The sequence below is a fragment of the Ctenopharyngodon idella genome, chromosome 13, assembly GCF_019924925.1.
Source record: "Ctenopharyngodon idella isolate HZGC_01 chromosome 13, HZGC01, whole genome shotgun sequence".
Classification (NCBI taxonomy): Eukaryota; Metazoa; Chordata; class Actinopteri; order Cypriniformes; family Xenocyprididae; genus Ctenopharyngodon; species Ctenopharyngodon idella.
The window spans coordinates 28,317,251-28,330,274 of NC_067232.1; the positions used below are offsets into that span (position 1 = coordinate 28,317,251).

Consider the following 13,024-nt stretch of genomic DNA (forward strand, 5'->3'; position numbering starts at 1 on the left):
AAAGAAGATATTTTGAAGATGTCTGTAACCAAACAGTTGGTGAACTCCATTGACTTACATAGTATTTTTTTTTCCTACTATGGAAGTCAGTAGGGTGCATCAAATGTTTGGTTACCCATTTTCATCAAAATATCTTCTTTTGTGTTCAACAGAACAAAGAAACTCATACAGGTTTGGAACAACTTGAGGGTGAATTTTCATTTTTGGGTGAACTATCCCTTTAAGCTAGCGCGACATTGATAATTTCTCATAGAGAACTAAAATATTCTGATATGAATCAGAATTTGGTGAGAATTTGGTTGCAGATTTTCTGAAATGTAGTGAATAGATTAAAAAAAAAGAAAGAAAGCATGTTTTAGTTTATTTTGTAAAATACTTTGAAAAGTGTTTTAGTTATTTTGGAAAATATTGATTATCACAACAGCAGTGGAGCATGAAAACCTTCATTATTTGTCATTGTTTTTAAAAAATGGTATGAAATTCAACTTTGACATTTCTTTCAAATTAATTTTCTTCATGAAGAATTTTTTTTTTTATTAACATAAAAAAGACAAGAGCTGTCAAAAGTACCAATTGGTACTGAAATCAAAGTCCCTTTAAGACGAGTCATTTCACTCGGCGGCCATCTTAGAAACGCCTCTCGGACATCCCATTTGTTTTCCTATCTCTTTGAATGGGGAAACATCAAATTCTCCAAAGCTGTTCGCCAAGCTTTCGATTAAAATTCATATTTGAAATCAGTGAAATCTGACAACAACTGTCTCATAAATTTTGTTTCTAAACGCTCGAATCATGACAAAAAACGTCATTTTTCAGGCTGGATCAAGCTAATGCGCAGTCCTAAGTGCGCGTCTCTCGCGTCTCATTTCAGAGGCACGCGTCTGACTGTTTCTATAGGAACCGGAGCTTCTAACGGCCGCTGCAGTGACGCGATGACTTATTTAGAAGGCGGGACTTATTCCGCCATATTGCTTGTTCAACTTTCTCCTATTTAAAACAATACGAGTGACACGTCTTGTGTTATTCTATAGTCTTTGCTGAAATTTAAAAAATGTGACACTTTGTGCGCTGTTGAGCGGATTCGTAAACACCTCTGATTGGCCATTGCATTGACACGTTCATCGGATATGTCTGTGATTGGCTACAATGAACAAGTATTTTAATTTGAAAGCGGGAGCGTTTGAAAGCAGTTGTCTATCAGTGGACGCCTGCTTTCAAACGCTCCCGTGTGTATCTGTGCAAGCGCTCGGTTAAGAGCTTCATTGATGACTATTTGCAACGTTTTTGAAGCGTTGATCATTGTAGCCAATCACAGACATATCTGATGATGCGTCAACACAGTGGCCAATCAGAGATGTTTACGAATCCGCTCAACAGCGCTCAAAGAGTCACGTTCTTAAAATTTCGGTACCAAAGTCGGTACTTTTGAGAACTCTACAAAAGACATTAAAACAACATAAAAATGATTGATAATATGGCGAACCATGTTTTGACAGCCAATAAATCTCTTAACTAAGAGGTCTGTTTTTGTATATCCAGACAGTTGTTTGAATGAAGAGTGTGTACAGAGAGTTGAGTGTGTTTTCCAGCTCATTGTTGTCAGTACGGCGTCCAAATGACGGTTCTATCTGTTTATGCACCATACACAGCACAGGGAACATCACAGTCTGTCATTATCGCCTAAAACAGTTTATCCAAGACATCTTACAGTGCTTTGTTTCAGGGATGTTCCCTCTGAAAAAAATGAATTCACAGCAGGTATCAATATCAATAGAAAACCCAGGATTAGACGCACAGATGTCGTCTGTCCTGGAGTTCATTAAGTTTCTCATTCACTGCGTGTGTTTATTCTCCAAGGACTGCAGAATTAATCAATATTTCGCCATTTCTCGAGTGCAGAGGATTTTGTGATTCGTTTCTTAAGGGCTGGAGATTTTTTTTGGAATCCAGACAAGCTGTCACTTGAGCTCAGGAAATTAATTTTTTGTTATTTTATGAACTCTATACCCAAGGCTTCACATGTTAAATATTCAAAACATTGGTTCAGAGATCTAGGCTAATTGCAAGCACATGTAAAAAATGACACTGGAGTGAAAATATTAACATTTGTTTAGATATTTTAATATGTTTCTGTTGGTGCTGCCAAAATATCCATTGGGAGAATCAAGTTTTTGAAGGAAATGCAATAATGTTGGATGTTTACACAGTAAATCACAGTAGATCTGCTTGGTTACAAACACTCTTCTCTAGCTTTCACTAAGATTAGTCTATTGGGTTTGAATGAAATGATATATCTTCTGTGGTGTTGTGGTTCAGCGTTGTTTCCATGTGATTGTAATTTCAGATTTGATGCCAGATTGTGAAAGAGATCAGTGACAGATCAATCAGACACAATGACTGCCGTGAACGCTCCGCAAGACAGGTAAATGTGTGAGCGTGACCTCCTCACAGGGTGAAAAATGCTCAATAGTAAAACTTCACATGGATAAAATGCCATGTCTTCCAGGTACAAAGCTGTATGGATCATATTCTTCATTCTGGGCTTGGGAACTCTCCTGCCATGGAATTTCTTCATGACTGCTACCATGGTAAACAACGTTATTAGATGAAATTCAGATGTTTAATGTAACTTAGCTTTCACATAGAGGACCGCTCAACATCTCTGACTTCTTGTTCTGCAGTATTTCACCCAACGTCTGAAGGACCCACAAATCAACGGAGAACACAATCTAACAGTCAATGGGACGGAGGGCGACAGTCGTAGCTTCCTGCAGTCAAAGTTCAGCAATGTGATGACGCTGTGCGCCATGGTGCCGCTGCTCATTTTCACCTGCCTCAACTCCTTCATCCATCAGAGGTGAGACAATGAATGAAATTACATGGAAGAGGGATTTACAAACGTACGTAGATTAGAGCTGCCACCAAACGTAAAGTGGCTTCAGTGAACAACTAAATTTATCTAACTGGACATTGAAACTCTCTCCTGTGGGATTAGTTCACTTCAGAATTAAAATTTCCTGCTAATTTACTCACCCCCATGTCATCCAAGATGTTCATGTCTTTCTTTCTTCAGTTGAAAAGAAATGAAGGTTTTTGAGGAAAACATTCCAGGATTTTTCTCCATATAGTGGACTTAGTAACGGGTTGAAGGTCCAAATGTCAGTTTCAGTGCAGCTTCAAAGAGCTCTACATGATCCCAGACGAGGAATAAGAGTCTTATCTAAAGAAACCATCTGACATTTTCTAAAAAAAAATAACAATTTATACACTTTTTAACCATAAATGCTCGTCTTGCACTGCTCTGTGATGCTCCACGCATTACGTAATCATGTTGGAAAGGTCACGCGTGACGTAGGCGGAAGTACCGCGGTAGGGCAAAAAACTCCATCTAATTTTCTCCTCCAACTTCAAAATCGTCCGAAATCGTTGTTTTACCTTTTTTTGTAAAGGCCGTTTGCCTTAGTCTTTGCACGTTCGCTTTGTAGACACTGGATCGGTACTTCTGCCTACGTCACGCGTGACCTTTCCAACGTGATTACGTAATGCGTAAAGTTGTGAACGCTAGTGCAAGTAGTTAAAAAGTATATAATTTTTATTTTTTTTAGAAAACGTCCGATGGTTTCTCTAGATAAGACTCTTATTCCTCGTCTGGGATCATGTAGAGCTCTTTGAAGCTGCACTGAAACTGACATTTGGACCTTCAACCCGTTGAACCCCAGTGAAGTCCACTATATGGAGAAAAATCCTGGATCCTTAATTTCTTTTAAACTGAAGAAAGAAAGACATGAACATCTTGGATGACATGGAGGTGAGTAAATTATCAGGAAATTTTAATTCTGAAGTGAACTATGAATTTCTTTTTAAATCTACAATTTAAGGATGAGTTGGACTAAATAATGAAGGAAGAACATCCCTCGTGACTTATGAGTGTATTAGTTGTAATAAATAATGATGAGAGTGCTGTGAGATTACCAGGAATCTTCCTAATAGCCGCTCAGAAAACAGTACACCAGGAAAATTGATCTTGTGTTATTTTCTTCTGCTCGTTTCTCCCAGGATTCCTCAGAAGTGGAGGATCTCAGGCAGTCTGTCTGTCATTCTCGTGGTGTTTTTCATCACAGCGGTGCTGGTGAAGGTGGAGATGGAACCCCTGCCTTTCTTTGCATTCACTATGATCAAAATCATCTGCATCAACTGTGAGTATCATCATCATCATCATCGCCTCTTTGACCTCAGTGCAGTGGTATTCTCTGTAGCCATTCTCTCCTCTGGGTCAGGTCACATGGTTTGCTTTCATAATGAGTAAAAGATGGCTTGAGTTCACACACATGCTTTGATGCTGATATTAAATACACATGTTTTGAAAATCAAGCTGGGGAAGGTCCTACTTGAAAGAGCCGATCTGACGGGAATGAACTCTTTGAAATGTTTCATGATGTTCGGTGTTGTCACGACCCTTACGACTTTCCATGTGCGTTTATCTCAAATCTTAGCCATTGTTTTTTTTTTTTCTTCTCCATCTTTTTGCAGCATTCGGGGCAATTCTGCAAGGGAGTTTGTTTGGTTTGGGTGGAATGCTCCCAGCGTCCTACACCACGCCCATCATGAGCGGCCAAGGGCTGGCGGGAGCGTTTGCGGCCTTCTCCATGATCTGTGCGCTCGCCTGTATGTGTTCCTCCTCCATCGCTCTAGAACCTTCAACTCTGTGCTTCCAGGTTTTGACCCTAAATCTTGTGTTTTCCAGCGGGCTCTGAGTTACAGGACAGCGCTTTCGGCTACTTCATCATAGCCTGTGTCGTTATTCTCCTGGCCATCGTTTCTTACCTCGCACTGCCCAAATTGGTATGGTGTAAATCCCTGACTCTTGACATTCACATCTGATTCATTTCCACTAATCAATGTAGAGAATTATGATTTGATGTTTACATGTTGAAGACTGAAACGATTGGTTCCACAGGAGTTTTTCCAGTATTACTCTGAGAGCAATGGCTCGCGGTCCATCGCAGATGAGGAAAACAAGATGGATTTGCTGAAACCAGGTAATGCTCAGCATCCCATATATTTGTCAAAATGTTCTCTAAACATCTGATGTCAGCAGTGACAATCTGATGCCCGTCAAACACTCATGAACAAATATATGAGACCACAGAGAAATGTGCAGAACTTTACAAGTCCTGTTGTAGAGATCAAATCAACAATTAACTGAATTAATATTCAGACCATATAAGGACATCTCTGGTCAAGATTGTGAGAATTTGTTTGTGCCTCAGAAAATGCTTACTTTTTTAAAAAAAATATTTAAAGCATTTTTTTTTTTCATTTTATTTTTATAGCATTTTATAGCATTAAACAAAATGTTATAAAATGCTATAAAAATAAAATAAAACAAAACATTGTACATTTTTTTATAGCATTTTATTTTATAGCATTTTGTTTCGTTTTATTTTATATAATTTTATAGCATTTTTTTATTTTATAGCATTTTGTTTCGTTTTATTTTATATAATTTTATAGCATTTTTTTATTTTATAGCATTTTGTTTTATTTAATTTTATAGCATTTTGTTGTTTTATTTAATTTTATAGTATTTTGTTTTGTTTTATTTAGTTTTATAGTATTTTGTTTTGATTTTATAGCATTTTGTTTTATATTTATAGCATTTTGTTTTATTTTATTTTTATAGTATTTTGTTTTGTCTTATTTAATTTTATAGCATTTTGTTTTGTTTTATTTTATAACATTTTGTTTTGTTTTATATTATAGCATTTTGTTTTGTCTTATTTAATTTTATAGCATTTTGTTTTTATTTTATAACATTTTGTTTTGTTTTATATTATAGCATTTTGTTTTTTATAGCATTTGTTTTGTTTTATTTTATAGTATTTTGTTTTGTTTTATTTTGTAGCTTTTTGTTTTTCATAGCATTTGTTTTGTTTTATTTTATAGAGTTTTGATTTATTTTATAGGATTTTTGTTTTATTTTATAGCATTTTGTTTTGTTTTATTTTATTGCATTTTTGTTTTATTTTATTTTATTGCATTTTGTTTTGTTTTATTTTATTGCATTTTGTTTTTTTATTTTATTGCATTTTTGTTTTATTTTATAGCATTTTTGTTTTATTTTATAGCATTTTGTTTTATTTTATAGTATTTTGTTTTGTTTTATTTTGTAGCATTTTGTTTAGTTTTGACTGTATCCTTAAATATTGTATCCTTTAACATTCAGTTGTTTTGTTTTGAATATATCTGGGACATATAGGGGACACTAGTGCCCTTAAAAACCTGTCTTAAATGCTTTTACACTAGTCCCGGGGTTCTGATGTGTTTTTTCATGACATTTCAGAACTTATTTGCTGTTAAATGACAAATATAGCTTTATGACTTTGTCTGACTCATATCATCCGTGATATTTCCCTGTAAAATTGATTGTGTATTTTTGTTCCTGCAGAAGGTCAAGCAGAGAAGAGGCCGGTCCTCAGTCTGACCGATGAAGAGGCCAGACCCACTGTGTCAGTGTTCGGCATCTTTAAACAGGTATAAACTTCAGCCACCTCAACCACACCAGCGTCCTCTTACCTCCACAGCTGGAGCAGAACTGGCACGTTAGTGATGAATAATAAAGCACTCGAGAGCAGGAAGTCTCTGTTTATAATAACACTTGTATGTCTCGTCTCCTGACTTAGATCTGGGTGATGGCTCTGTCCGTATGCTTTGTTTTCGCCGTCACCATTGGCACCTTCCCAGCCGTCACTGTTGACGTCCAGTCCACTATTGCTGAGGGCAGTCCATGGGGTCAGTGTGTGTGTGTGTGTGTGTGTGTGTGTGATGCTTTACTACATTGATGTTCTTTACAGAAATGTCACAGCTGTCTCTTTTCACAGAAACGTATTTCATCCCGGTGTCCTGCTTCCTCCTGTTCAACATGATGGACTGGGCCGGGAGGAGCCTGACGGCTGTCTGTATGTGGGTACGTATGTGTGCTGTTCGTCAGGACCCCTCAAACATGTGCTCCGAATGCTTCATTAGAACCAGAACCAAACAGAGCATCTGCTTTTTGTGTGTGACCGTCCCCTTCTGGGATTTACATGGAATTCCTACAAAGATGTTCTTTCTGAAAAGACTCGAACTATAAAGAGCAGAGCGGGGAAAACATTTGACTGGAAAATCCTGCATCATGTCAAACGAATAGTTCAGCCAGAATTAAAACTGCCGATCCAAACACGTGACTTTCCTTCTTGGACAAAAAAATAAATAATAAAAAGTACCATCAAATGACCATAAAGTTGTCCAGAAGTGGTCTTCTGAGGTCATGTGATAGCTTTGTGTGTGGAACAGTTTCAGTGTGTAAATATAGTGTGTTTGAGTTTTAGTTCCCGACACTAAACGAGTCTACAGTATGACTCAGAATACAGTGTTCAGGTCACATGACTACTGTTATGATACTGTTATGGTTGGTTAAATTACTGTTTGATAAATAAGTAGATATAAAGGATTATTTATTATACAAATATAGTAGATCGTTCCACCCACCCATCTACCTATCCATCCATCCGCCCATCCATCCATCCCTCCATCCATCCCTCTATCCATCCATCCCTCTATCCATCCATCCCTCCATCCATCCCTCTATCCATCCATTCCTCCACCCATCTACCCATCCATCCATCCCTCCACCAATCTACCCATCCCTCCATCCATCCATCGTTCCATCCATCCCTCTGTCCACCCATCCATCTACCTATCCATCTGCCCATCCATCCATCCACTCATCCATCCATCCATGAATATTATCAATGCTTTCTTTTATCACAATAGAAATATAGTAGATATTCAGGCTTTTATTTATTTATTTATTGATCTATCATAGTACATATCAAGGCTTTCATGTATTTGTTTATACATTTTTTATAAGACAAATATTGTTACACAATAATAAGGTTGTTATTGCCCTTTGTGATGCTACTAAATCAATTCTCAATGATACACGGGGCAACTTTCTGAGCGATGTTGCTTTGGCACTTTCCCATTGAGAATGAGCAACAAATTATGATCTCAAGTATCCAGATAGAAATGTGTTGCTCATTCTCAATGGGAAAGTGCTCAAGCAACATTGTTCAAAAAGCTGCCCTGTGTATCATTGTCTTGAGACTATGAGTCAAGTCAAGTTCAACTGTGTGTTCATGTATTTGGTGCCTGGGAAGGTCGGTGCGACGGTTTTCCTCATCCTGTTTGTACAGTCTAGAATCGATCTGCTTACAGTATATGGTGACTTTATTTCCTCTTACTAATTTAAAATGCAACTCAAAACAGAAAATATTTACATGGAATTCAGCCTGTTACTTCCACCATAAAACATCAAACTCGCTTAAAATAGGATGTGGAAAACTAATTAAGTTACTAAGGAAAACCTCAGTGGAGCAGATGGGAATCATTCTGGAAATCCTTATCGGTATTCCTGGCATTTAACAACATGGCCACTGGAGGCCCGTCCCGTGTGCAGTCAGCTGATGTGCTTGAGGATACTTATAGATTGAGTCCATTAAACCGTCCGTCTGAATGAGAGATTTAAACAAGTGTGCATTGTTAGGGAAGAGCTGAGCATCATGGGAGAAACTTGGCTGCTGTACATCAGTCAGTACTGAGGTGTATAGAGACGGTGGATGAGTTCAAATGTCATGTCCAGCCAATCACTATATTTAGATTTAGTACTGTCATGGGTTTTGAGTATTTCAGGGGCGAAACCACGTTCTCATGATCACAGAATGTGTTCAAGATGCTGCAGGGCTGAGCTACACTCTTTCTCACGCACTGATTGGCTGTTTCAGTAAACGGATTGCAGTGGTTGACCAGCATGTGTTTATATTGGCCGATAGTTTATATATGATAATGACAGATAACTGTTATGATATAGTATAAAATTATGATTTAATGCAGATGTGACATTATGATACAAAATTGCTGATTGCTGGATTCTTTACACAATATTTTAATTAATATTCATTATTATATATTAGTAATATTTATTCGTCTCAGTGTTAGTTTAGTATTATTTATATACTATTGAAGTATTTATTAATATTTTGAATAAGCTTGTATTTTTATATTTATAGTTTTCATTTTTAAGTTTTAACCATTAATTTTATGTGCTTTTGTCATTTTTATTAGTTCTTGTTTTGTTGTTTTTAATATTTCTATTTATTTTTATTTCAGTTGTAGTTTTAGTAATTATTTAGTACTTAAACTTATTTTATTTCAGTAAGTTGCCAAGGCAACATTTCTAATTTCTAAATTTTAAGTTTAAGGTTTTTTTTTAATCTAATATTTATCTTTTATTTTATTTCAGTGAACGAACATTTTTATATAATTTTATAATATCGTTCATATATTTATAATTTATAATAATTTAACACTGATTCTTTTCCTTTTCAAATTTAAAAAAAAATCCACCCATCCATCCATCCGTTTGTTTGTCCACCCATCCATCCAACCAACCGTCTACTCATCCATCTGTTCATCCATCCATCCATCCATCCAACCGTTCACCCATCCTTCCATCCATTCATTCACCCATCCATCCGTCCATCCATCCATCCATCCATCCAACCAACCGTCTACTCATCCATCCATCCATCCATCCATCCGTTTGTTTGTCCATCCATCCATCCACCCATACATCCAACCAACCAACCGTCTACTCATCCATCTGTTCATCCATCCATCCATCCAACCGTTCACCCATCCTTCCATCCATTCATTCACCCATCCATCCGTCCATCCATCCATCCATCCATCCAACCAACCGTCTACTCATCCATCTGTCCATCCATCCATCCGTTCGTTTGTCCATCCATCCAATTGTCCACCCAACCGTTTACCCATCCATCCATCCAACTGCCCATCCGTTCGTTTGTCCGTCCGTCCATCCATCCATCCATCCATCCATCCATCCACCCAACCGTCCATCCACCCATACATCCAACCAACCAACCAACCGTCTACTCATCCATCTGTTCATCCATCCATTCATCCATCCGTCCATCCATCCATTCATCCATCCATCCGTCCATCCATCCATTCATCCATCCATCCATCCATCCATCCACCCAACCGTTCACCCATCCTTCCATCCATTCATTCACCCATCCATCCGTCCATCCGTCCATCCATCCATCCATCCATCCATCCATCATCCAACCAACCGTCTACTCATCCATCTGTCCATCCATCCATCCGTTCGTTTGTCCATCCATCCATTCATCCACCAATACATCCACCCAACTGTCCACCCATCCTTCCATCCATTCATCCACCCAAACATCCATCCATCCATCCATCCATCCATCCATCCAACCAACCAACCGTCTACTCGTCCATCCATCCATCCATCCATTCATCCAATTGTCCACCCATCCATCCACCCATCCATCCGTTCGTCCATTCATCCGTCCATCCATCCATCCAATCGTCCACCCAACCGTTCACCCATCCTTCCATCCATTCATTCATCTACTCATCCAGCCATCCATCCATCCTCTATCCATCATCCATCCATCCATCCCTCCATCCATCTACCTATCCATCCATCCGTTCGTTTGTCCATCCATCCAATTGTCCACCCAACCGTTTACCCATCCATCCATCCAACTGCCCATCCGTTCGTTTGTCCGTCCGTCCATCCATCCATCCATCCATCCATCCATCCATCCACCCAACCGTCCATCCACCCATACATCCAACCAACCAACCAACCGTCTACTCATCCATCTGTTCATCCATCCATTCATCCATCCGTCCATCCATCCATTCATCCATCCATCCATCCATCCACCCAACCGTTCACCCATCCTTCCATCCATTCATTCACCCATCCATCCGTCCATCCGTCCATCCATCCATCATCCAACCAACCGTCTACTCATCCATCTGTCCATCCATCCATCCATCCGTTCGTTCGTCCAACCGTTCACCCATCCTTCCATCCATTCATTCACCCATACATCCAACGTCCACCCATCCATCCATCCATCCAACCAACCAACCATCTACTCATCCATCCGTCCATCCACCCATCCATCCAACCAACCGTCCATCCATTCGTCCATCCATCCGTCTATCCATCCATTCATCCAATCGTACACCCAACCAGCAGTCTACTCATCCATCCATCCATCATCCATCCAACTGTCCATCTGTTTGTCTGTCCATCCATCCATCCAACCATCCATCTATTTATCCATCCATCCAACTGTCCATCCATTCATTTGTCTATCCATCCAACCGTCTACTCATCCATCCATCCACCCACCCGTAAGTCCGTCCATCCATCAAATTTGAAAAAAATAAAATAAAAATGCAAATCTATTTGCAAAACTATTGATCAGTTTTGAAATTGACATCAAAGAGCTTTTGGTTAATTAGCTCAATATAATATAATATGACCAATACATCAATCTCTCACTGATACAGTGTCGACGGTGTGGATTTCTGATGATGATGATGATGATGGGTTAATGAATGTCTGCAGACACATGTATGATCAGTTTAAGTCTAACATCTGCTCTCTCTCTGTTCAGCCCGGTAAAGACAGCATCTTGCTGCCCGTCCTGGTCATCGCACGCGTGGTCTTCATTCCTCTCTTCATCCTCTGCAACGTTCAGCCCAGACACTACCTGCCTGTGCTGTTCTCTCACGACGCCTGGTACATCATCTTCATGATCCTCTTCTCCTTCAGCAACGGATACCTGGCCAGTCTCTGCATGTGCTTCGGACCAAAGTAAGTACAAAACATCATCAGTGTGCTTGAGAAATAGAATAGATCAAAAATATAGTAGTTTATATTACATTGCAAATTTAACTTATGTACTACATTCACCATGTTGTCATTATCATGTGACCTGTCAGCGTCAGTCACAAATCCTCTCCAGTGGCCTCATGGGATAGTAAAGTGTCCATCATATGTATCGTAGTAGGTCATCTGGGTACTTTTTCCCTGAAAACTATGAATTCGGACATACTGTTTTTAGCCTACTATGTAGTAGGGAAGTATGCAATTTCGGACGCAGCTCTGTCTGTGTTTTGGTTTCATGTTCGAGGACTTTTAGTTTGTTTATCTTTTTTTTTTTTCCCTGTTTCTTATGTTTCCTGGTTGTCATGGGGTGTGTCCAAAATGGCCCCTCATTCACTATTCCCTACATTAGTCCACTAATATAGTTGACTTGAGGGAGTGAATGAAAACGAGTGAGTGAATTCGGACACTGAGTGCCGCTTTTGCCTAGTTTGTGCTTGCTGTTTAATAATCAAACAATAATTATTAATTGTTTAATTAAATAATTAAATTGTATAATTAATTATTAAATAATTAATTTAATAATCAATTAAAAAGGAATTTGGAAAATGGATTGATGGACGGGCGCCATCTTCTGGCGAGATGCGGGAATTAATTCGATGCACATTATGGGTATTCTCTAACCGTTAAGCGTACATCGGTTGTACACTCATTATTGCTGTGCATTGTGGGATTGAATGAGTGCACTTGATAACGCCCACTATGGTTTCAGACACCACTACAAATGGCTGTCCCCTCAAATAGTGCCCTATTTAGGGGTATATGGGGCGATTTCGGACGCAGCCACAGTAATTCAGTGTCTGATTGGTTATAGCACACCTGTGTTGTATTCAGTTCATTATTGCGTGTATTTAAGACCTTTAGTTTGTGATACACACCGCTACATTGCTCTTCTTCCGTTTGGATTGTGCACTTTTGTTTTTGTTAAATAAACTTCACGCTGCGTTTAAGATCCTCTACGCCTCATCTTCATCATCATTATATATTGTCTGTACACACTGAACATTGTTCTGATGATTTCTGTCAAAACAGTTTAGTCAAAGTTCTTCATGTCCTCTAACATTTTGTGTTTGTCCCACAGAAAAGTGTCGCAACACGAAGCGGAAACTGCAGGAGCCATCATGGCATTCTTCCTCTCTCTTGGCTTGGCTTTGGGAGCCGCGTTATCCTTCGGTTTCC

At 38.8% G+C, this 13,024-nt stretch overlaps 1 protein-coding gene and 1 long non-coding RNA gene across 3 annotated transcripts in view; both read left to right on the forward strand.

Moving 5' to 3' along the window:
* Positions 1–13,024, forward strand: part of LOC127524827 (uncharacterized) — a 270,726-nt gene that overhangs the window by 212,341 nt on the left and 45,361 nt on the right. The window lies entirely within an intron of this gene.
* slc29a1a (solute carrier family 29 member 1a) overlaps positions 1–13,024 on the forward strand; it is a 38,069-nt gene that overhangs the window by 23,902 nt on the left and 1,143 nt on the right. For both annotated transcript variants that reach the window (XM_051916742.1, XM_051916741.1), the window contains exons 2-13: positions 2,345–2,422; positions 2,507–2,588; positions 2,682–2,857; positions 4,057–4,196; positions 4,531–4,665; positions 4,745–4,842; positions 4,958–5,039; positions 6,449–6,534; positions 6,684–6,792; positions 6,882–6,967; positions 11,574–11,773; positions 12,927–13,024. The exon at positions 12,927–13,024 is cut by the window's right edge and continues 1,143 nt beyond it. In XM_051916742.1, coding sequence (XP_051772702.1) covers positions 2,394–2,422; positions 2,507–2,588; positions 2,682–2,857; positions 4,057–4,196; positions 4,531–4,665; positions 4,745–4,842; positions 4,958–5,039; positions 6,449–6,534; positions 6,684–6,792; positions 6,882–6,967; positions 11,574–11,773; positions 12,927–13,024 — 1,321 coding nt within the window. In that variant the 5' untranslated portion in view covers positions 2,345–2,393. The remainder of the gene's footprint in view (positions 1–2,344; positions 2,423–2,506; positions 2,589–2,681; positions 2,858–4,056; positions 4,197–4,530; positions 4,666–4,744; positions 4,843–4,957; positions 5,040–6,448; positions 6,535–6,683; positions 6,793–6,881; positions 6,968–11,573; positions 11,774–12,926) is intronic.